Raw genomic sequence first — 24,362 nt, 5'->3', positions numbered from 1 at the left:
TGTCATATGGCTGTTTTTACACAATTTTGAAGGCAGTAACAACATGATCTGGTTTTAGTGCCTTTATAATTTCACTCTGCTGCTGCATAGGAAGCTACAATTCATTCAGATTGCTGATTAACTACTTCAGCATGGAGATCTCCTGCTATCCTCAAGTTAAGTTTTGAAATCACTGGATAGCTTACTGAGCTCCAACTTCCTTTATCATTAACATCTGTCTATGTAAACAGCAGCTCTCCCCAGCTAACCAGCCTTCTCCAATTTCCTTCAGATTTATCATGGAAACCAGGGTTTGCAAGGTTTAATTATTTCCATGTTGACCACAAACGTTCAAATAAAAAAAAAAGAAGTAAACAAACAAGCAAAAAGTCAATTTTTAAAACCAAGAGCACTCTTTTTTTGGGGGAGAGCATGGCAGAATTGCTGTATCACTTTACACCTGACCTGTGCACAGGATAAGGACTGCTGATATATGCTGAAATAGCTACCCTCCCTTGTATCAGTACAGCTACTGTATCTGCACATTTTCTGCACATTTCAGAATGCCTATTAAAATGTTGCCAAAACTCTGGAAAAATTTATACACTAATCTTGGTTTCATTTGCTCTTTCAATACCATTTCAGAATCCATTAAAAACTGGTTTCTACTGACAGTATAAGCAATGACCTGCTTAGGACTAGGAGTTGTCGTTTCCACCACTCCCCCACCCCCCAAACATTCCAAGTACAACTGGGCTGGTTTTCTGTGGAGTCCCTGCAAATTCACTTTCAGTCCACAGAATACTGAAATGCTTCAATAGTATAAGAAAGGTTCTATCAATTTTCATTTGCAAGAATTGTTTTTTATCATTTATTTGCTTATCTTATTTTTTTTAACTAGACATCCAAAATTCTTTTCAGAAACCTAACCATCCCTCATTGATACTCTGTCCAATTCTGACCTTTATATAACAGATAAGCATTCTCTCCAATAATCATTAAAGTAATCAATTAAGAGTAATCATTAAAGAGCATGGGCATACTTCATCAAAATAAACAACTTGTTTTCAGAATTGATTCCCATTCCATCCCTTCTGCTGATGTAGGGTCATGATTATGGTCCAGAAAGGTACTTTTTAAAATAAATTAATCTTCCACAACACCAAAACCAGCAGGAGACAACCAAGAATGTGTCCTCATGGCACATCAGATACTCCATAGTATCTCTGTCCTTCCTGCAAGTACCTTTATCCCTTTTGTCCTCTTTGCACTACAGCTTAAATCAACTATTCAATCAAAGCACAAATTAAATCACAAAAATCAGATATTAAATCAGTTTAAAAATATCCACTTTAATTATGCAGATTTCTTTAACCAACTGATTTTAAGTCAAGTATTGGCAGAGAACAGCTATGCCTTTTGCTCACTGCCATTATTAGAATTCCAATTCCTAATTTGGAGCAATAACTTATCAAAAAAGTGTCATACACACTTCTGACAAAGCAACAGGAAACAATGCCACTTTCTAAACATGTTCAGTAAATACATGCTCTGCATTCATAACGAAATTCTGGATAAAATTATTGTTGCCACAGTAATTCTTACCTGTTTTGATGTAAATGTCGTCTTGAATCCTCTGTTCTCTGAAAGTCTCTGATGGATCCAGGCTTTACTGGTGAGCTCTAAGCAAAAAACCACAAAAGACTAAGCTAGCAATTTATTCAGAAAACTGTACATTAATGCCAAACAATCTCTCTGTAGAGCTACATCTGTAACTACTGGTATTTAAAACATCTGACAGCAAAGCACAAAACACAAGTCAGGGATGTTCATTTCCAACGAAGCAAGCTCACTCTTATTTTTTTTTCTCCAATTTAAATAAATAAATAATAGTTTCAAGATTAAATATGCATGCTGGTAACTTTAGGAGTTTAAAACCTCCAGTATTAAGAATCGTGCAGAGAAGTTCATGTAGGTATGAAATTTGTATTGAAATGGAAATACATTCTTTGGAGTTTAGCTCTACAAGTGCAGAGTAGTGAAGATTGGATTTTCAGAAATACAGAATAAAGAAGCTGATGGTTCTTTATGACATTCTAAAGACAGGTCCCAGAAAGACTAAGAAAGCAAAACATGGGATTAATAAGAAGATTCTCAGTTTAATTTGAGCAATGAAATAATTTATCCTATTGGGAACAGGGACATATTGCCTTTGGTGTTACTTAAAAACTTCCACTGACACCCATTAATATAAAAAAATAGAACCTTTTCAAGATTAACTTGCCAATTTTCACTCATGCCTGCGTGCACGCTGCTATATTGCAGTCAGCCTTCTTAAGCAGTGGAGTATTTTGGACAGTCTTTTTAGAGAAACTCCTTCAGCTAAAAGCAGTTTAATTTGTATGACTAGACAGACCCTGAGGAATAGCTGCTGTGATGCTGACCAATGCCTTTTCCCTATCTACAGCAAGGAGTCCTTGGGTTGCATTGCCTACAGTTGACTTAGAAAAGTTTAGCTCTTGTGTCTGTCCTTCAGCTTCTGTGATCTGATAATGAATTTATGAGCTTTGCAAAATGAATGCATGTCTCATATCTGTGTGACTGATTTTAAACAGTTATAAAAGGTTCACAAGATAGGGACCAAGCTCCTACATAAAAGCTAAAGATCCCCTTGTTTTTCTTTCTTTCTTGACATAGTAAATATCTTTCTGCTTCAAAACATACAGAACTTGGAAAGGACACACCTGAATCACAGCACCTCAGTTACTGTTTAAGCAGAACAGCCACAAAGATTTTTTCAGACAAGTTATTCATGTAGTCTGTACAGTGAGCCACTGAACTGTGTAACTCTGTACATAGGTATTAAGAACATAGAAGGAAACATGACGTGAATAAAATCTGTTTCTATAGGTTCAGTTTCTGAGGACTCTCTCCAAAAGGGTAACATCCAAATGACTTCACAGGGAAGAACTTTCCCAAGGGCTGTGCTGGGGTGTGTGAAGTGAATGAACACAAGGGAAGGCCCCACCTCGTTGGAGATGCGCCGCTGGTCGATGTAGGCCATGAACTGGGAGCTGAGGCTGTCTGTGTCCTGGCACCTGGGCTGCCTCACCTCCTCCTCCTCCTCCTCCGTGGCACAGCTGTCAATGTAGTCAATCTGATCCAGATCGTGTTCCACTTGACAAACACACACAGAGAGAACAGCCACTGTTAGATAACCCATGAGAGAGGACAAAACCCAGCAATGCAGCACGGTCAGGAGCTAAGGCCCTGCTCTTTCTGCCATCTGGGAAAGCTCAGCCTGAAAGCTCCTGGATTTTGTCAGGCCCACTAACATTAGATCAACAAATTTTGAAATAATTCTAAAATTTATGCCTTTTAAAAAGCAACAAGGAACATGTATCAAGGAGTTTTATACTGCTGGCTGCAAATACTTTTGCAGTGACTGAAAAAGTAAATAATGTGATTTCCCTTTCAAAACCAAAAACTATATATCAAAGTATGGCAGCTAATATCAAGACTGTACAATGACCTTTGTATATTTTGGAATAATTTCTCCTGGTTCTCCGTCAGAAAAATCAGAATGCATATGACAGATCCTTCCACTAGTGTTACTACTACAACAAAATAGAGAGCAGCATGTCTAAGTTATCTAGATGCAAATACAATAAATATAAGAAGTGTATGTGGAAATAATGAACAATACTACAGAAAACAACAAAATTCCTCTAAAACAGTATAAGGCATCTGCAATTTTATTTTAAAAGAAGAATGAAAAAGAAACTAGGAATCACTGAAATGGGAGCAAGAAACAGCACAGTTTGGCTGGTATTGATTTTTCTTTGTGTGGGAGATTCTATGTAGGGCAATTTTTTCACTTGTCACTGCTTTTCCACATTCTGCCCAGGGATTCTGAGAGTCATGACATTGAGCAAACGCCCCTGGTGAAAAATATTGCACTGGGGATGCAGGGGAAAGTATAAGTTCCCTTTCAGAGCACTAGAGATTTCTTTTTTCTTAAAACTCTCCCCAAACTTGCTCCAGACTCTTGCAGACATTCTTCTTTACTCCCCCGCCCCTTTCCTGCTTGTCTAAAACAGACTTCTCTTTGCCTCAGCACACAATCTAGCAACTGTTACTGCCAAAGCCACCCCCTCTGCTACTACAACCATCCAAAACTACATTCCTATATACTGTGGCTTCATTAAATTTCCATCTCAGTTTTAAATCTTAAAAAAAACCCAAAAAACCCAAACTTCCCTTCTTTCCAGGCTTGCTTATTAAATAATGATGATGATAAGAACAACAATAATATAGAAAAAGGTGAACGATACTAGTAGCTGTGTTAGGAACATAAAACTGCAAAGCATCTGGATCTCTGACAGCCACATGCTATGGTTTGTGCCCCTCCCAGGTACACCTACTCATGAACTGATCATGCTCCAGCTTAAAAGTCTGCAAGGCATTTTGAAATCCCTGGTGTGCAAAAGCCAAAGAACAAAATAAAGTTAGTCTTGGAGGCAGAGCTGGCAGCACTACCTCTTATTAAGGCTGCCCAACACTCCCTATGACACCATATCTTCAATTCTTCTAAGTGCCAGAATGTAACTGTTTGAAATTAATTTCTTCCCCATTAATGTGTGAAAGACCTTGAGTTAAATAAAAAGTTTCAGATATTTCTAGAAGGTGGCAAAGAAAACAAAAAAATTGTTTGCACAGAAGACTAAGACCAAGAAAAGAAGATGGCAAAAGATAAAGATGGGAAGAGGAGGGAAGAGAGAAGAAAAAGTGGGAGCTGGACACAGGACATTAGATGTAGCTGGGAAGAGCAACACTTAGAGAAAATGAACTGTAGCCATCAGGGAATATGAAAACCAGGGAGCAGGTGATAAAGAAGAAGAAGAAGATCAAAGTATATGCAGATGAGATCTAATAATAAGTACTGCAGAACAATGGAGAAGAAGAAATGATTGAAAAAACAAACCTGAAGCACTGTTAAAATTAAGGCATATAAACAAAAGGAGACACTGGGAGCAGAGATTGCTGGAAGTTAAAATGAAAGAGGACTGGAGATCAAGAAACATGGAAAGCAGGATCACCTCCTGAACAACTGTGAAGGTGATCCTGTGAGACTGAGAAAGCACAACAAAGCACTGCCACCCACAACCACCAGCCCCTCCTGGATGATATTAAAGTTTGGATTAAAACTCAAAACTGGAATGAGACACTAATACCAGTCAGAAATACGAAATTCCCTGACAAAATTGCTCATCCTGTTCTCACAGCAGTTGGCACAGAGCACTGACAATTTACTGCTGTAGTAAATTTTCCCCAGAAGCTCACACAGCAAAACTCCATGGACTGAAATTCAATATTCCAAAATACCATTTGAAGCAGTTGAGACTTCAACATAGGACACAGCCAAAAGCTGACAAAGTTTTCAAGAAAACACCAATTCTGCTGCTATTTGATTTTAACATCCTTAAAACAATAGTATTTTTACAGTTTTCACAACACTGTTTTTGTGTAATTCCACCTAGACCTTTCTGCTTTTTTTCCTCTTTAAACAAGCTACTATCTGTAGGAAACATGCTGGAACTTTAATAATGATAACAATAAATACTTTTAGCCAAAAGTCACTACTTACCTCCACCATTAATTACAACTGCATTCCCTCTGTTTTCTTGGTACTGACTTTCTCTTCTCAGTCTCTGCTCTTTGGTGAACTCTGCCACACGTAATGGGAGATCTGAGAACTCATCTGTTGGCTTTGGAAAACAAACAGTGAAGTCTGGAAATACTTCTCTTCAGAAACATAATTTTGTAATCTAGTACTTCTTTATTTGTCCTTGATTTGTATTTCAATTGCCCTGTTTTACAACCACAAAACACGGATTTAAAGCAAAGGACAGCCATAATGTATTCTTTTAAAAAAACATAGAGTGGAGTTTTCTTTAGAAACCAGCTACCTACAGTTTTGATTGCAGTACCTGCATGTGACTGAAAACATCTCCGGATGGAAAATCCTAGCACCTTCTCTAAAATCAAGTTAGGAGTGCAAGTATGGAATATAGCTCACTGTGGCACTTTAGGTCTTGGCTATTTTCTATATGTAACAAGAGGAAAAGGGAACTTCATCCTGGCAATAATAATTTACAGTCTTTTTGCTAAGAGATCCTATTTTCCTCCTTGTAAATAGCAAACATATTTTCATGTTTTAAACCAAGGAAGAAGACAAATTTCCAGTTGATTTCCAGAGCTGAATTTTCAGGTTCAGATTTATTTTATTGAAACATCTTTTCATGAAAAATTAGAGTTGACGGAGCATTGTAATTTGATACTGTTACAAAGTCTTTAAAATGAGGAACCCTATTTTTCTCACTTTTTATGTTCCAGTAAGTTAACCTCTCATGCACTGTTTTATACATTTCTGTTAATACTTCCAACTTGGGGTCTATCCCATATAAAATTAACCTTGCTTTTTCTCCAATAAAACAAGTAATATTGGCTCAAGGCAACCTGCACACTAGCACATGCATGTTACCCATGGAATGTGCTTCCAGATGCATACATTTATTTATCTTTACTGTACAATACTGCACTCAACAAAAATAAAGCTGCAACACTTACTTCATTCCCTGACCATCTTTTGTCTCCGCTGTCCACACTATTGAAGCCAGAATCGAGTGCTCCATATGGACGACTGGAATAGAGCTCCTCATGGCTGTCAAACACACAGTTTTAGTTACTGTGATGGAAACACCACCAAAAGCTTCTCAGCCATTACACAACAGCAGCAGAATAAGCCACCAAGCACACTTGCAGCGTGTTCACAAGCTCAGCATGTCTGAAAACCTCACGCTGCACTTGCTGCAATGGAGCAGGAGGCAGGTGCTGAGAGCTCACCATCCCTGTCAGTCAGCTGTCACCTGCCACTGCCTGGCCCTCTGAGCTGAGCTGATTCAAAGGACAGATCCACTCTTCTTTTTCCCAAAGAGAAACTGTGACAAAGCAAACTGCAAACTGGTCTCATATCTCTCTGTTTTGCAAGTCAAACTTTCATTTTCTACTACTCAGATGTTTTGGTGAAAACCACTGTCAAACAAACCTTTCCATAAATATGTACAAAAGTACAAAATCACTGAAATTACAGAATATACTACTTTTAGTCAAAACTATGCAGCATGTATTACATAAATGTCTTCTGACAAGTAATTACATAAGAAACTGCAGTAACAGTATTTCAGATGCATCAATGTAATAACTGTAGAGGTACAGTTCTCATTTACAGAGCTTTGTCAATGACATGTCTAGACAAAGGCATTAGACATGTGCCCAGTGTTACAATACATATAACCAAACAGGCATACAGTTCTTTAAATTTCTGGGCTTAGAAACTACGTAATTCAGCATATAGCCATCACAGATGTCAACTCTGGCAACTGCTGCAGATAGCTACAGTAAGAGAGACAATGGGACTTGTCTGATCCACTGCAGATGGCATTTCACAATGGCTCAACTGTCCTATTGGCACTCGATGCCCCAGGGAGAACTGCAGCAGTAATTACTACATAATGCACAAGGAAGAATGAATTTCAGGAAGCCAATTGCATCAGCCCATCCCAACTAAATTGCAGGTCATTTTCTCACTGGCATTGCTCTCAAGTTGCTGCTCCCTCTGAAATTCTAGTTTCAGGAAATACTTATTTTCAAATTATTATTATTATTATCTTAAAAGAAGACCAATAGACTACTCTCAAGGCCTATTTTAGTTTTCAGATAGACATGAAATAGCAAAGAAAGGATCCTTCCAGGAGAGATGCAGGCTACAGATGAGACACATTAAGCCATGCATCTGTTTCTATGCAGATGTAGACTAAAAGACAAGCTCTTGCATCTGCATGGAGTTTTGTTTAACTCAAATCCACTTTTAGGGCCCTGTATTTGAACAGAAAGATTATCTGCATAATAAACCATCAGAAAGGAAAAAAAGTCAAAGAAAAAACCAACTCCCTTTTTCTAGGTGGGAAGAAAAAAGAATGAAGTCACCCAATGCAGCTAAAGAGCTACTAATTTGAGTAACTGACAATACAACCATAATTATACTAACAGTTCATAGAACTTACATATATTTTAAAAACATGGGTCAAAGAAAAATCCATCTGCAGTAGGATTCTATTTTAAATGAATCAGTATTTTCAGCATCTCCTGAGTGCCTTGTTGTAAACTGAACAATTATTACAAATTAAGGAGCTCAAAAATGAGGAAGTTTTGATACAAACTTTCTTTTAGCCTCCCTTTTCAATTGGAGAATTTGTAAAGCTTTACATCAACCACTGAAGTTAGCTGGAAGCCCAAAAATACATGAACACTGTGCCCAGGACTTCTCCTTTTTAACAACAAAGCTCCTATCTGTCTTCCCAGCTCTCACAACTAAACCCACATATCCAATACCACACATGTTACACACTTATAATCATACAGCAGCCATCCTGAAATCAGCTGAGACTTGAGATCTTTATTCCTCCCTGACCAACAAGCCACAAAGGAACAATTAAGCCACATTAAGCATTTGGAGAGATCAGACCATTTTGGGGCAATTACACCTTACAGGAAGCTGTGTAAAGCTTGAAATCAAAGGATGAGAAGCCAAATAGCTGCTAAGACCAACAATGAAAGACAGTACTTGCTGCCATTTCCATGTCACACTGAAAGCTGTATCTTTACCTCCTGTAAGCAAGAACAGTTGCCCAGGTCCCAGAATATTCACTACAGTGGTTCACCCATGAGTACTTGGTGTTTTAAACCTTCTAGCTCCAGAGTGCGCCAGTCTGCCAACAAATGCCCCACAGCTTTGACAGTTCTGCCTCCTCTCAACCTCATTCCCTCCAGCACCAACCTGAGCTGCTCTGAGTTTCACTGCTGCAAATGAGACTGGCTTGCTGCAGCTGAACAAAACTTGCTACAAGACAAATTTCACATGGCTTATGTTTAGAAGACGACTGTCCTTTAGAAAAGGACCACTGTGAACACTCTGGTTAAACAGTCTGATATAATTTGACAAGGCTAAAACAATCAATTAGCTGTGCTAGAACCTCCAACCCACGTCCTGCTATGGTGTTTCAGAGCATCTTGTTTTATTAGCAGTATCAACAGCCTTGCTATTAAAAATGTTTGACAAATGTGAACTGACAGCACGACACAGACTTCCTTAAACTTAAGGAGTTTCTACCACTCAGACTCTCAACCTGCATGGTATTACACCAAGCTGATCAGATAAACCAGCAACAAAGTCTAGGTGGACTGACTGATAGCGTATTTCTATTGGTCACCTTTGAAGATAACAAACACAAAGCTCTTGTGCCTTGCCTGGAAATATTAACTGTATCACAGCTGAAGGATTTTATTTCTTTCACTTCAAGCTACATAAAAATATAATAACTGGGGACTTTCACAGGATCATTCCACAATTTTCTCCTAATGTGTGCTCTGGTCCACTGACAGTTCTTCCATAGCTACATGAAGATGGAAGGAATCACCTGCAACACTAAATGCCCTACACAGCACAGTACAATAAATAATTCTACCACCACCTCTTATCTCTTCTTGGGTACAGAAATACAGTTAAGGCAAAGCCAGTTGAAGCTCATTTCATACTGCTGAGTCTGGTAAAAATTCTAGAGAAAGCATCCTCAACTTGTTTTTACAAGTTGAGGATGTTCTGCCCTTGCTTTTACATTTACAATTTCAAGCTATGATTAAAATATATTAATTCTTCTCATTTCACAAAAGCAATTTATGAAACTTTCCAGAGCAATATACAGCTACAGACAACAACTAATCAGTAAGCCTACAGCCCATCCGATTTTGAATATCTCTTAAAAATTAACAAACTATGCTAGAGCTAAACAGATCATGACATTTTCTCATTTAGAGTCTTTTCCTTTCAGAGAAAGGACAGTATCCTCAGTATTATGCAGAAACCAGCTGCACCAGCTTGTATTGGAAATCGATTAACCCTTGACATGTTCATATGCTGACCTAATCTAGAACAGTAACTTATGACATTCAGTGCTGATGAGCAATCACTGTCAGTCCCTCATGCAAATTCTTCTTCATCAATCTGACTCATGATGATTTATTGTGAAGCCCCCTCATTTGTGTTTTATTGCTGCTAAGGCAGCAGTATATCCTTCAGCAACTTACTCCTCCACACGTTATTACTACCTCCAAAGATGACTGAAGTAATTTTTACATATATTCACTTTCATACTTCACTGACTGCCTTTCTTCTGGATCACATAACAGAAATAAATCTCAACTCCTGCTTTTTGCTAGACATCTTAATTTAGCAGCTGATATGGCTGACTGTTCCAATATTTGTGTTACAATGCCAAGCAGCAGTGCCAAGTGACAGCTTGCCAGAAATAACAGTTTACTAACGGGGTGGAGATCAGCATTTACACCTGCGGTTTGAGCACAGCCATTATAAAATTCTGTACAAAAGGTTAAAAATCACAGCTGGGATATCATTCAGTAAGTCTGTGGAAAATATTAAGATCTTGTAAACTGAACATAGATGTTAACAACACAGGAGCATACCCCCTGTATTGTTTATTATTATTCTCTTTTTACTGCATATCAGCTCTGACACTGCCTTCCCTATGACACTGCCCAGGTCATCTCCTGAACTACTACTCAGTTTTTACACCTTACTAGAATGCACCATGAAATACCATAAACAGTATTTTTCAAAACCTCCTCAATGCACTTACCACTTACCAAAGAACAATCCTTGATCTGTTTTTTTTTAATAAACTCAAGGTGGACTGACAGAATTTTCATGAATGCAATTAAAACTGGGAGCAAAACTTGGTTTGTGCAAAACTTACCATGATCCAAATCCCATGGGTCTTCTATCATAATCAGGCAAGTCTGGAGCTATCTTGCATGCTTCTATGTTCAGGTATTTAAATATATGAATTTTTCCTTTTATACATATCTTCAAAAAAATTAAAAAATCAAGTAAGTATAATTTGACAATATATTTTCAAAATACACTACAGACATTCAAGATGCAGTCGAGAATAATAATAAATGAGCACATTTACATCAATCAATGTATCTTTTATTCTAATATCACTGCATTTTAGAGGAACAGCTATAGTGGAGCATCATGGGATGCCTGTGGTAGACAAATGGAAGCTGTCCTCCAAGTACATCTGGTCTGCAGGCAATTCTGTCAGTTGGATGCTGAAATTTCATCATGCAAACAAGACATGAACATTCACAAGTACCAGAATTTATACCCTTGGCATCAGAACAGATGCATCCCACCCATGCCCATATTTGAATGGCAGTGGCAGACTGCCAAAGCCAGCTCAAATTTATAGTCAATGAAGGCAGTAACAGCTGTCTCTGCTTTCATAAGGAAATCAAAACCCTACTGAAACTACAAGTTTCAGCAAGTGCCCCTCTTGACTCTGATGCAGCAGCTCACAATAGAACCTGTAATACTCAGAGGCTCCTATACCCACACTGAAAATCATATTAGTCATTAACAATACTGCAGTTTCTAGCTCAAAGGCCAATTTGAGTACTCTGCTGCAAAGTGGATCAGCAAACTGCAGCACTGAGGCCTCAGTCAAAATTTTGACATTTGAGTGACAGAAAATGAGTCTTGCCTAACAGAGTTTCCTCTCTCCTCTGCTGAAAGCAGAAATATTCAAGCCAACATTAGTGAAATTTTTTGTAATATTCCACAGCAGAGACTATTAATACAGTAAAAAGAAGAAAAGGGATTTTTCAAGCTGTGCTACATATTTAATACTTGCAGACAACAGAATGTATTTAAAGTTCTCTTGTTCTTAAATAACAAATATGTAACATAATCCTTCAATTTATAACTTAGTTCTGCCCTCATTAGCTGAACTTGTCATCTGATTTTGTAGCTGCAGTTTACCTGTGCAGGGGGGGACTGGAGAGGGTTGTTTTCTAACATGATGGACTGAAGATGTCTGAGGTTCCTATAACAAACTGGTATTGTTGTTATTTTATTGCAGGAAAAATCTAATCGAATCAAAGGCAACTCAGCAAGCTCTGGAGATAGAAAACAAACATACAATTCAGAAGATTAAAAGAGGATAAGAAAAAAAACCAAGGGTATGAAAATCTGTGTTTCAGAAAACAATTAAGCTGCTTTTAGCTCTCAGGGGAAAAAAAAGGGACTGAAAACAGAGAAGTGTTTGAAATTTCTGCTGTTACAGTGGAGAACCATTTTCTCACCTTCAGGTAAACGCACCAAATTATTTCTTCTGACATTTAGGTCTCGCAAGGACTCCAAACTGCCAATCTGGGGAGGTATTGTCTGTATTTCATTACAGCTCACATCCTACAAGGAAGAGCAAAGAATGAGTTATCATTGTCTAAGTCTCTGTTGACCAAAATATGCAGGTGTATTTAGGGACTGAAAAAAAAAGACAGCTAATTATATAACACCTCAGATCTGTATATTCATTCAATCTCACTGCTGACATGGAGCATGTTCTCATTTTAAACACAGAGGGAAATAAAAGCTTTAAAAAACTGAACATTCAGATGTAGAAATTTATTTCAAGTTACTCCATACTATATCAGATAGCACAATTTGCTACATAAAAGCTTTCTGTCAGAAATAAACATAGCAAGAACTCTAATTCCACCAGGCCTTCCTTTCTAGAACAGGGAAGACATTTGAATTTACATGGATCAGTTGCTCTCCAGTGCATCTTCCACTCACATAAAATTCTTCTAAAATCTCAAAGTATTTAAAACTCTTTTCTAACACCTCTATTTAACACCAAACACAGAGACACTGTGGCAGACACAGATCATCCTTAGCCAAGAGCAGAATAGTAATAGCTGGAAATCAAGTGTATACTCACAAGCTCTGTCAGCTGTCTGAGCCGTCCAATTTCTTCAGGTATTGAAACCAGCTTATTATTACTTGCTATCAAAACTTTTAGTGGTAGACTACAGAGGTGTACAGGCAATGTTGAAAGCTGGTTTCGACTTTTGGACAGAAAGAAAACAAAATAATCATAAGTCTAATGAGAAACATTCATGCAATGAAAGACACATACAAAAAGCACACTCCACTTAGATGATCAAATCAGTTTTTATGTAATTACTACAAAAGTGGTTCCATGAGACTGTTCTTCATTACTTGCTTTATCTAGTTATGTGTGAACAAAATCTGAATATCAAGTATCAAGGCTGATCAGAGGCTTTTGAACTCAGTGAGAAGCACTGTGAGGTTTTTGTGCCCTTTCAGGTGCTCTGATAAGTGGCCATGCTCTGTCACAAAGGACTATGTTTGGGCTGAGTGCAAAAGCTTTCCCCATGCTAAAGCAAAATTGGTAAGACAACTGTTACCTGATATTTAGAAATGTTAGAGACTGTAAGTTCAGAACAGCCTCTGGGATATAGCGAATGCAGTTCTGGTACAGATTCAGAGTCTCCAGGGAGACAAAGTGGCAGGCCTCTGCTGGGAGCTCCGACAGCCTGTTCCGGGACAAGTCTGCAGGGAGGGAAACAACAAACATTCAGTAAAGCTGCCTTAGAACTTGACTAAGTTCCTTGCTTGGCAAGGTTGTTTTGGTTAAACTTCTCTAACCAAAACACCTACCAAATGTTTATACTTGAAGAATCTGTATGTTTCCTTGGACAGTTCCAATTTCCAGTCTATGGGCACAAAATATCCATGAGCATTATTTTCCTTCACAAGCTGCACTCTGATAAATAATGCAGTTGGCAAAGGATTCTTTTTTTCTTTAAAGGTCAAGGAAAGCTGCTGCTTATAAATTCCAAAGGGCAGTTCCCACAGACACACACCTACAGTCCCCACTTCCTGACACACCCAGCTCTGAGTTCTGATAGAAGCATTACCCAACCTCCAGGTATGCCAAAAGCTCACTACAGCAGGGGCTGGGATGGATATAAGATTCAGCAGGGTGCACACAGGTAAGAAAGCATGAAAGTCATGGAAACTTCTAATCCACCAGTACAAAAAGTTAATGGGGAACATCATGAAACCCCTTGTCCATTCACCAATAAAAATTTAAAAAAAGGAAATAAATTAAAAATCACTCCCCTGCCAATACACAAACACCAAGTGCTTCTTTCCAGCTGGTATCAGGCTCAAACATGACCTCAGCTTCAACTTGTCCAAACTTGATTTTGAAAAATCAACACTTTAAATGAATGTTTCCGACAGCTCTAATAGTGGGAGTTAAAACTACAAGATGATAGAAGGCAGCAATAAGTTTGCATTGCATATCTAGAATAGTTTTATTATTTTATGACAGAAAGCAGTTTGAGATCTTTGCCCTACTTTTCTACTTTTTGAGAAAAAGAAAAACATTTTTCCCTTTTATCCCTTTCTTCCAAGAGTGAAGAAAAACCTGCACTTACAGATTGCTAAAGGCAGGCTCCATAAACATCCTGATCTTACCATTTGCTAATCCAGATAAAACATCAGATAAATGCATCAATGCCAAGAAATATCATTCTGATGGATCCTGCTACTGCCAAAGCAGAATTTCCCTACCTCTACAGCTTGTCCCAGGTGCTTTGCATTGCCAGAGTGTGTGAGAGAAACTGATCAGAAATACAGTGGTTTTCTGATCACCTCTCCCAAAAACCCTATACCAGAACCAGGGAAAAATCTTGGTGCAAGCAGAAGAATCCCAACTTTGGTGGCAGAGACTATTCTTGGCATTTTAAAGCACTCACTGAACTCCAGCTTAAGTGGAAGCAGAAAATTAATTGGACTGATCACAATCTGCTCAAGAATCTGTAGGTAACAAAGGAGTCAATAAGTAATTGTATATATCCTGCAGAACAGAGCACACACTTTCAAGAATTTATGCAATGGATGCTGATTTTGCACCAGCCATCTCCCAGAGTGCTCCAGTATGTCCTAAAGTCCCTTCTGCTTTACTTCCATAGTTTAATTCTAATTAAGGATTTAGTGAAAATGACAGCACACTCCAGCCCTCCCCTCCAAGCTGCAGAGCTGCAGATTTAAAGGAGAGTTTAGTGCTGTGCTACAGTGTGGTGTCCAAAACTGTGACATTCCTAGTGGGATCTCTGTGTGCCAACACTGCTGTACAACATAACAGGAGAAGTTTCCAATCACACTGTTCCAACATAAGTCATGTATCCTGAGACATTTCTACCAAGTGCTGCTAACCACACTGGAATTACCTACCATCCACACAACTTGCTATGAGGTTTCACAATATAATTGTGTATTACCATGAAAGAAAGAGAGAAAAATGCAAATTATTTCAGAGAAGAGAAGAAACAAGCAAGAGTAATTTAGAAAAAATACTTATTTCCCACATTGACTGGATGTTTAACCATCTATTTGAAGAATTATTTCAACAGTGGTTTATGTATAAGGTGTAAAAGTTTCTGAATTCCACCACTTCTCTCACAACACAGGAGCATCCTTCAGCTCACAGCTTTATCCTTCCTTCCCACAGCTGTGCTGCCAAAGGCAGCTTGAATTCTATCCATTTCAACAGAGAAACAGGCATCCCAAGTAGGGAGCCCTATTTTCTGGCAGAAAAGCGACAAAAAGTTTCTTAGTACTCTGTTTTGGAAAGGGTTTAACCACAAATATGAGAATTCTTATTTGCTTTTTGTTTCACTTTACCTTACCAAAGAACATCTAAAAACTATTTTTTACACATTGTGCAGACCATAAGGCATGAATTAATCAAGAACTTCACATGCTGTGAACTATGATTTAGTATTGCTACAGAAATAACTCCCTGCAAAAATAACACTAGGCATGAAGAATTGAAAATACACTCTTTTAAGTAACAAGTGAGCTCAGAGTGGGATAGGAAAGAGACACCAAAGCTGGTTAGCACCAATGAATAGGTTTTCTAGACTTCTCTCAATCTACAGTGATTTTTAAAACTTGGCATTCCTATTTAGCAGTAGATATTCAGTGGGAAATGGATTAGATCAGCTGAACTTTGATGCTGCAGTATAGTCTCTTAAATCATTCAAAATGGGTCTATCCCTAACAAGTTTGGTTATAAGTTTAGAGCATTTTTATTCATTATGGCCATGAGAATGCTGTCTTATACACAGCATCTGTGATTTCATGTGCCCAAAGGGGGAGCCAAGAGGGAGGGTTGGCCACGACCATAAAAACAGACAAGCAGTAGGAAAACAACAACTAAGCTAAAAAGAGAGTTGAGAATTGAGTTGAGAATTAGACAGAAGCAATATATGACAAAATAGTGTGAATTCTGAATCTGCAAATTCAAGAACTGCTTTTGGTTATTTGCAATCCTTGCTTTGTCCCCCATACTTCAATAAGTATTTAAATTTCCTCAAGTTCAGAACACAGCATCCCTAAGATACAGTGACATTTTTTATTTTGTTCAGTTTCTCTGGAATCCTTTACCATGCCAGAAAAGACCCTAAATGTGACCAGAAATAGGGCAGAGTGCAGCAGTTACTGCATAAAACAATTCAGCAATTCCATCTTCTCCCCCATCACCTTCCTCAGAACACCTGAATGAGAGGCAGAGCTGTAACAAAACCAGAAGATAACAAAATCATCCCAGTGATTGGTTATGTATTCACATGTTTGCTGCCCAGCAGCACAGCACTAGCTGGTGTTTTTCTCAAAAGAGAAAGTATAAGTGAGGTAAAGGAAAAAACTAAGGTATTTTATTTAAAATATCAAATTAATACCCTGCCAATTAAGACGTGTTTTGGTCATATTCTTCTGCTACTGTATGCATGAAATAACTTCAACAACCAGAAGACAGAAAGGTATTACAGTTTACACAAATTATTGTGTAAACAAAAATTTCTGCAAAGATTTCTATTTCTCAGAGAAAATAACAGGTGTTGTAGTGAGGTATTATTTAAATTTTCATATTTTTTAACAAGCAAGAAGAAATCAGTGTGATGCAAGTTATTTTCTTTAACAAGAAGGTGCACACCCTTGCTGCTTCTCATACCTTCAACTGCAAAAAAACAAATTACTAATTCCCCCCTAAAAGCACAAATACTGAATATTCACTATGAATAATCATATGAATGAAATATAGCTGTTATAATTTGAACTCGGATTAACTCCTTTGTGTCCACATTTCACGGGTTAAAATCACTGCTACCAGAAATCTTCCTTAAGAAAAAAGGCTCTCCTAGTTTACTAAAAATGGATGTGTTTCCTTGAAGGCAAGATCATGTGGAATTTTGGCAAAGAGGAAGCATTCTTTGGAACTAAGCTCTTCGTGAAAGATAAAAAAGCCAACAGTACAGATACAAAATGAAATCTCAGAGCACAGTCAGAGCACTGACCTTTTCCATCTTAATTAGAATTCTGTGGAGACAGCCAGCAAATCCAATGTTAAATGTGACTAGAGATACACTGTGCTTCAAATTGCATCATTTGGCATTAAATGCAAACTCCTCCTGCTCAAAGAATGCTCCTCTAACATCAATTATTAGCAGGTCTGTGTTCACATATTTTTAGCTTCAGCTGTAACACAAATTTTGTCTCCAAAGGACAATGAGTGATGCACAAAGATGCACTGTTCAACACATGGGGTACCCACTACCTCCAGTACAAAGAGAGGGAGCTGCAGCTCAACTGTGGCTGGCACTCAGACCAGCTGGGTGGGGGTGAATTCCAGTTCATCACCAGATGCTGATGGGATCAGTCCATAATCCTGTTGTGATGGGAATATGGCTTCTGCTCTCATTCCAGTTAACTACCACAAAGGCAGACACTCTAGACCTGGGCTTTGCTACAAAATTTTGTTAATAAAAATCTGCCTTTTGTCATCAGAGACCTGCATGTGTTCCCCACACACTTTAAATTTTTATGTTTTAAAATTTCAACTAGGCTGTCTATTCAAACCCAAATGTCTGCAACCACCACAACACCTGCTGGCAACACTGATGTAAGAGAGGCTGTGTCACTGCCAGCTGTGGGCTCCCCCCCATGATGTAACAGCCAGAACAGCCCCTCTGCAGCTGTGGGATGGCAGCCATGACCTTGCTGCAGTGATGCAACAACCCTGGCACCTGTGAATTCACCTGAATCCCAATGCTGACACTGGTGGCTACAGACTGCCCTCAGCTAGAACGACTCCATTTCTATGGCAAGCAAATGTTCTTTTTTCCCAAAGACTATGAGACATGTGCTGTAGCTTGAAATCACATTCATGGTTTCCTTTAATAACAGACAAATCTAAGACATATGAGCTTGCAGCTGACAGAGGAAAATATGTTTTCTTATGAATAATTAAAGAAGCCAATCAATGACAAGAAGACTGACAGCCAATATAGTGACAGAAGGCAAAAGGCAGCACTAACTGCTTTAGAAGGAGAAGGTGCAGCTGTTTAAGAAGAAATACCAAAATCTGGAATTGTGTAAACAGCCCTTTTTTTTTCTTTTTCCCACATACACAACTTAAAGACCAGAAGCAAACTCCACATTTTCACACTGATAACACCAAAACCACCATGGCACTGGAGAATACCCTTGAACTGGGTGATGTAGCCTTGATGACAGGGAAAGCAGCTCACTGGAACAGCTCATTCACAGCTCCTGCTCCCTGGAAAGTGACTGCTTAGCTACAGCCACCTCCCAGATAATGTCACTAAAGCCATCTTTTGAGGAACTTGATGTCATCTGATTGCTCAATGCTGACATTTAGAATCAACTTTATTAGAACAACAACATTTCCAAATGGATATGAGGCACATTGATATACAAACCTCAGCTCCACCTTTAGCTTGTCACTCATTCTCTTAGCCAAATAAATGCATGCATCTTTAGCCTGGTTTTATGAATTTTTTGTTTTCACTTCTCAAACACTTCAGTGCTTGATAACCTAAGACAGACAATCCTTGTGATTCTGCTGACTTTTAGGAAACACTCCCATAAAGCTACTAAGAGAAAATTAATACAATGAAAGCATAGCCCCAAGCAGATGAGCTACTGGTATCATGGTACTGACTTTTCTTGCACAAGAAAACCAGAAATCATCATAAGAGAATACCTCTGTGATATACTTCTGATGATGTTGCTCCCTGTACTCAGTTACTGGGAGTGTTTTTCTTCCCAAACACTGAAAATGTTGGCATCCTTCAAGCTTCATTTCACACCTGGAGGACTTCCTGACACAGGAGGGGTGACTTTACCTCTTCCTGCCTGCTGTGATACAAGACTACCACTTTTGCCATACCCTAACTTAAAACAAACCTCAAAAATGTCATCTCCTGACTCACCTTCTACCTGCCAGCCCTGTCAAACCTGAACTTTTCCCAATTATTTCCACAGGCATCAAGATAATCTTCATGTAAACTAATTAAGGTAAGGTAGCATTTGCTGAACCAAAATGCATTTGAACCTTCTGTGTTTTCCCCAGGTAAACTGTCAAGGACAGCCCCACTGCCCAAGCCAGATACCCACAGATGTAACAAAGACTGTTTTCACCTGCATTATTTCTGTAGCCCTGTAATAAAATATAGAATTTCCAGTTTCAATTTCCAGCATTTCATGAAGGAAGATTAAGTTCAGATGTGATCCATCCTTGATACACTCATCACATTTCAATTCTCAGCAGATCCATGCTTGATATGCATGATCACATTCCTGCTTAGCAGCAGCACAGCAGCATTAAACTGCACTTTAACCATTTCCATGACTAACAGTTTGTAACTGAGAATCTCCAACCTGCTGCTTTTGGACCATGCACAGGCTGTGATTTCTGCAGTTGCAGAAAATAAGGTAAAGGTTAGTGGTTTCTTCATTTGGAATGCAGAGTGACCATCAAAACTTGCTCCACCAACCTGAGAATTCACTGCCTGACATGAAACACAAATAGAAGATTACACATCACACTGACATGGGCCCTCAGGATTGCCTTGAGTGCTAAGGACAAGGTTTGTAGCTTTTGACCAAGGCTGCTGAACTGTCCTTTATAAAACCTGCTTCAAGTCACTGCCAATTCATTGTCAAGTTCCACATGTGTGAATCAAAGTTTCACAGATGCTATTTCCTCTGGCTACAGTTTTATTTTGGAATATTCAATAGAAATAACAAAGCTTCTTGCCAAAGCTTTTAAAAAACAAGAAAACCCCTCACTTCTCTGAAGAACTCCCACAAATCCCTTGCTGGAAGCAGGTTTAATGAAGTGAGAACTATGGCCAAAGCCTTTACCTTTTTTTTCCCCTTCAACACCCAGATTACCCATGAAACCTGGCTGGCTTTTTTGTTTTCTAATTCAGAAGCATCCTAAGAACAGTCACACAAGGGAGATTTCCAGAATCTGGCTTCTGAGTTACTTGAACTTCACTGGGCTTTTTAGCAACTCTTTTCGGTTAAAACAGACCATGTTAAAAAAAAAAAAAAAAATTAAGCAAGTACAACCCTCTTACCTGGCCTAGTCTCTGCAACATTCACCACTTGCTCTTGAGACTAGAAAAATCTATAGACAAAGATCTGTAAGAACTTTAATTATATTAAGTAAGAAAACTCAATCATACCTGGGATCAAAGAGGAAAACAGAAGATTCTAAACACCAACTCCCATTCTCCTTCCCTTTTTTCTCTTCACATGATTTTAATGCATATTTGCTGTAGTTTAGCTTTCTCTTTGACATATGAAGGAAAACCTCACAGGTGCCACCATAAAATCACTGACTAAACACAAACACATCTTACAGTCCTGCCCTTAATGTAAGCTGCTGTATGACCACTGACAAGAAAGCACATTTCCAAGGAAAGCATGATGTCTTACTAGAGCAGAACCACCTGAGTACAGCAAGAAGAGGATAAACATTCTAACAACAGTAACTTGGAATACAATGCCACTTCCTCTGCAAAATGATTTCATTTTCCTTTTGCAAGGAAAAATATTGTTAGTTTATTAAAAACAAAAAAACAGTGACAACTATAGAACACCATTACATAGTTGTTCTTGTGTGGCTACTGGAGAGCAGGCAAGAGTGACAAACTCCAGTCCCTGCAGGAACTGAAAACTTTTCTATTCCAACTCCAGTCGCTTTTCCTCTAATTGGCTCTAGAGCAGAAAAATCTGTAGCCTGAATGGATCAAACTGTTACATCAACTATTGTTTATTCACTATTCAACGCAGACCCTGCCATCACAGTCAGCCACTGGAAGCCTCAGAGCAATTCCTTACTGGCCACGGGTTCCCATGCTCTCCCTTGCACCAGCCTGTGCAGCCACACTGCCAGTTGGGTCTCATTACTGAGAGCAAATCCTGAAAAAAACCAAAGCCACAAAAAGTCTTCAGCCCTTCTGAGGCATGGTCCAGTTCCTGCTGCAGTTGGGCAATCTCTAACATCAACACAAGGGAGAGGACGAGAATGTGGCTTTGTGAGTATTGAAGAACAAGATTAGGACTTCTGGCAGTACCCGGGATTTGGACTAGCTGGTTAATAACAACCATGAAACTGCCCTTTTGTTTTTTGTTTTTGCTTTTTTGTTTTGTTTTGATTCCTTAACTCACAAACACTTCTAATAAAACAGGTCTTTTCAGAGTAGCAAATACAGGAATGTGATCAGGGATTTACACCCAAGTTCTGCTCATTATGGATCCATACCTCAGTACAAAGCATGGTATGTCCTTCTGTACACATCATGGTATTTTAGGGATGGCACACAGTGGAGTTAAGCAAACACTTTGAGAGTGAGATGAAACCACTGTTCAGATGAGCAGGGGCAGATTTTCAGTAGCTTTAAAAGGGAGGCAGAAGAAGTCAGGTGACCTGCCCAGCTGGGCCTTGTGACTGACCAGTAAACAACAGGACAGATTTCAGACAGAATACAAACTGCAACTCATGTACTGCTACAGCAGAGATGATGCAAAGTTGAACTGTTTATCCATGTCTGAAAACAGGAATTATTCAAACCCCTTCACACGCGGTTTGTGGTTAAAGAAGTTTTTACATGTGCTCTACTTCCAACTTCCCAGTGACAGCCCCCCAGCCTTCTCTCTTTTAGCAATTTCATTCCCTTTCCTCACTGAACTTGGCACTCACCCAACAGCATAATCATGCTTCTCTTTCAAACAGCTCTAAAGCTAATTGGAAGTTGGAGAAGTAACTTTGCAGAAGATCTCGCACTGAGTGAATGAACTGGAGTCTCCAGCTCAGCAGGGCCAGTTAAATGAGGGAAGCTCAGTTCCTCACTGTCCAGCTGCAGTGCAGCCCCTCTGCTTTTTTAATGCAGAACATACACAGACACAGCATTTATCTCCAAGGAAAGCAGCCTTTGGACTACACCTACAAAGCTGGTATGGCAGCCTACACCTCTCCATGATAAAACTGGTTTGAAAGAAGCTGTTTGGGTTTGGTATTCCTTGTTGACTTAAAACTAAAAAAGAAAAACAAAAAAGTCAAATGATAGCATGAAACCCTCATGTCTAGCCTTTTATACAGTATAACAACGACAGTTTAAGCACATCTGAAAGCTCTGGAGATCCCCACCCTCTGGGATCTGACTTCACTGGTTTAAAATTATCCCCTCTCCTGGGTCCTCCCCACCAGCCCTTTGCTGTAAGCTACTAATTCTGCAATGCTTGTGTGAGCATTTCCCAACTCACATCAGGCAGAAAAACCGTCAAGTTAGCTCACATGATTTTTGAAGCTGTTTAAACTTCTATTGCAAATTTTGCCTGAAGCTAACTTGGGGAGGACTTACATGAACTGTCTCTCTAGTGGATATATGAGGGCAGTGACTTCCTTTGGCAGCACAGTTTCCTTAAATTAGCTGTTATCAGCACATTGACAAATAAGCTGAAGTCTTGCCTTTACAAAGAACTGAGAAAAGGAGAAGTAAGAAAACTTCTGAAAGAAAATCTTTCATCAGGATTTTCTAAGTTGACTACTTTGAATTGAATAAGATCAAAGTCTTCATTACTTAAGCATTCCATTTTCTTGTAGCATTATGCAACCATCTTGGCTAAAATAAAGGAGACTAATCTTGTTTTGTAAATGTCTCACTGCAACACAATCACTTAAAATCATTACATGGTTCAGATTTGCTGTTTTGATTCCCAGCATACAAAACCCAAAATTTACCTCTTCTGTATTTCTTCATCATCTGTTTTTATCTAGGACATCTGCTTTTCTCAGTTCTCCCACTCAGGACCATGGAGAATAAATACCAGTATATGAACATACTCCTACCAAAAACATCAACATACCTCCCTTCTGTGGACTCTCCCAATCAAAACAATTCCTCATTTTCTCTGACATCATCTCTTCACTTTCCCATGAACACTTCAAGACAGCTGATGGCTCAAGACTTGAGTATAACTTGTCATGTCCACAGAGGCAGAACTAACCTGGCTGTCAGTTCATAACTTACAGCAACTTGTTCTTAGTGATCTGGCTTGTGCAGAGGGGAGCTGAGCTGCCATGCAGAAACAGGAACAAATGTGGCAAAGGGCTGCAAAAAGTTCAGTTGAAGACATTGTTTTGCAGGCTGAAGTTGAAATGTTGCATTTGAAAGTCAAGTCACTTAATACATATTTTTATCTTTTTTTTAATTAAAAGCTTGCTAATGTTGTTATGCTTGTCCTCACATCGTGGTAAGTTGTATTCAAAAATAAACTTCACTACAGGATACAGTCCAGAATTCCACCTCCAGAGCAAGGGCTGAGCAGTGGAACAGGGAGATGTCTGCTCTCAGCAAGAGGAGAAAAAGCTCTGTGCTCTATGGGGCAACTTTACTTCTACAAGTTAAAAGTACCACATTTTTCTTATGGTCCAGAGACTGGTCAGTAAGCACTCAGAAGGCTTCAAGGTCCTCACACACATTATTGTCTCCTCAAACCCATTTCTCCCTCTTTTCCAATTTCACATGGAAAACATGGGGCACACAGTATGAACAAAGACTATGCACAGAAGCAGACAGGGAAAATAGAAAAGACTCCTGCCAAGGAACTATGCTGCACATACAGCTTCTCCCAAAACAGACAGGAAATCAAGAATATGATAAATATTAGCTCCTCCATTTCACTATAAGACTTCAGTTACTATGCTAGGTACCACAGTCTGTAGTGTAAAATCCACAGCCAATCTTCAGGTATTCATAAAAGGGAGGGGAAAGAAGGGTCAGATAACCAGGACAAAGCAAAATCACAGGTTAATATAAAATCTAATGCAGAGCAGGCATTAGATTTGGTAATGACACTGGTGACAGAAGAGTGTCAAGGACCTCCAGAAGGACTGAGCCAGGCCAGAAAAACCCTGCAAGGCAGCACAGTGCATTTTGAGTACAGTTACACTGTCCAAGATGGCCCTTCCAGCTCAGGCATCCCAGGTACA

General features: G+C 38.9%; 1 protein-coding gene across 1 annotated transcript in view; it reads right to left on the bottom strand.

Annotated features, from left to right (window-relative positions):
- LRCH3 (leucine rich repeats and calponin homology domain containing 3) overlaps positions 1-24,362 on the bottom strand; it is a 55,123-nt gene that overhangs the window by 17,238 nt on the left and 13,523 nt on the right. Inside the window, exons 2-10 of the mRNA XM_054282371.1 lie at positions 13,393-13,537; positions 12,903-13,029; positions 12,265-12,370; positions 11,942-12,078; positions 10,872-10,981; positions 6,610-6,703; positions 5,627-5,747; positions 3,008-3,156; positions 1,585-1,661 (exon numbers count right to left, since the gene is read on the bottom strand). Coding sequence (XP_054138346.1) covers positions 1,585-1,661; positions 3,008-3,156; positions 5,627-5,747; positions 6,610-6,703; positions 10,872-10,981; positions 11,942-12,078; positions 12,265-12,370; positions 12,903-13,029; positions 13,393-13,537 — 1,066 coding nt within the window. The remainder of the gene's footprint in view (positions 1-1,584; positions 1,662-3,007; positions 3,157-5,626; positions 5,748-6,609; positions 6,704-10,871; positions 10,982-11,941; positions 12,079-12,264; positions 12,371-12,902; positions 13,030-13,392; positions 13,538-24,362) is intronic.

The sequence above is a fragment of the Melozone crissalis genome, unplaced genomic scaffold (assembly GCF_028551555.1).
Source record: "Melozone crissalis strain CALT ecotype California unplaced genomic scaffold, PUWL_Pcris_2 ptg000034l_1, whole genome shotgun sequence".
NCBI lineage: Eukaryota > Metazoa > Chordata > Aves > Passeriformes > Passerellidae > Melozone > Melozone crissalis.
This window is presented reverse-complemented; position numbering and strand designations above follow the sequence as displayed.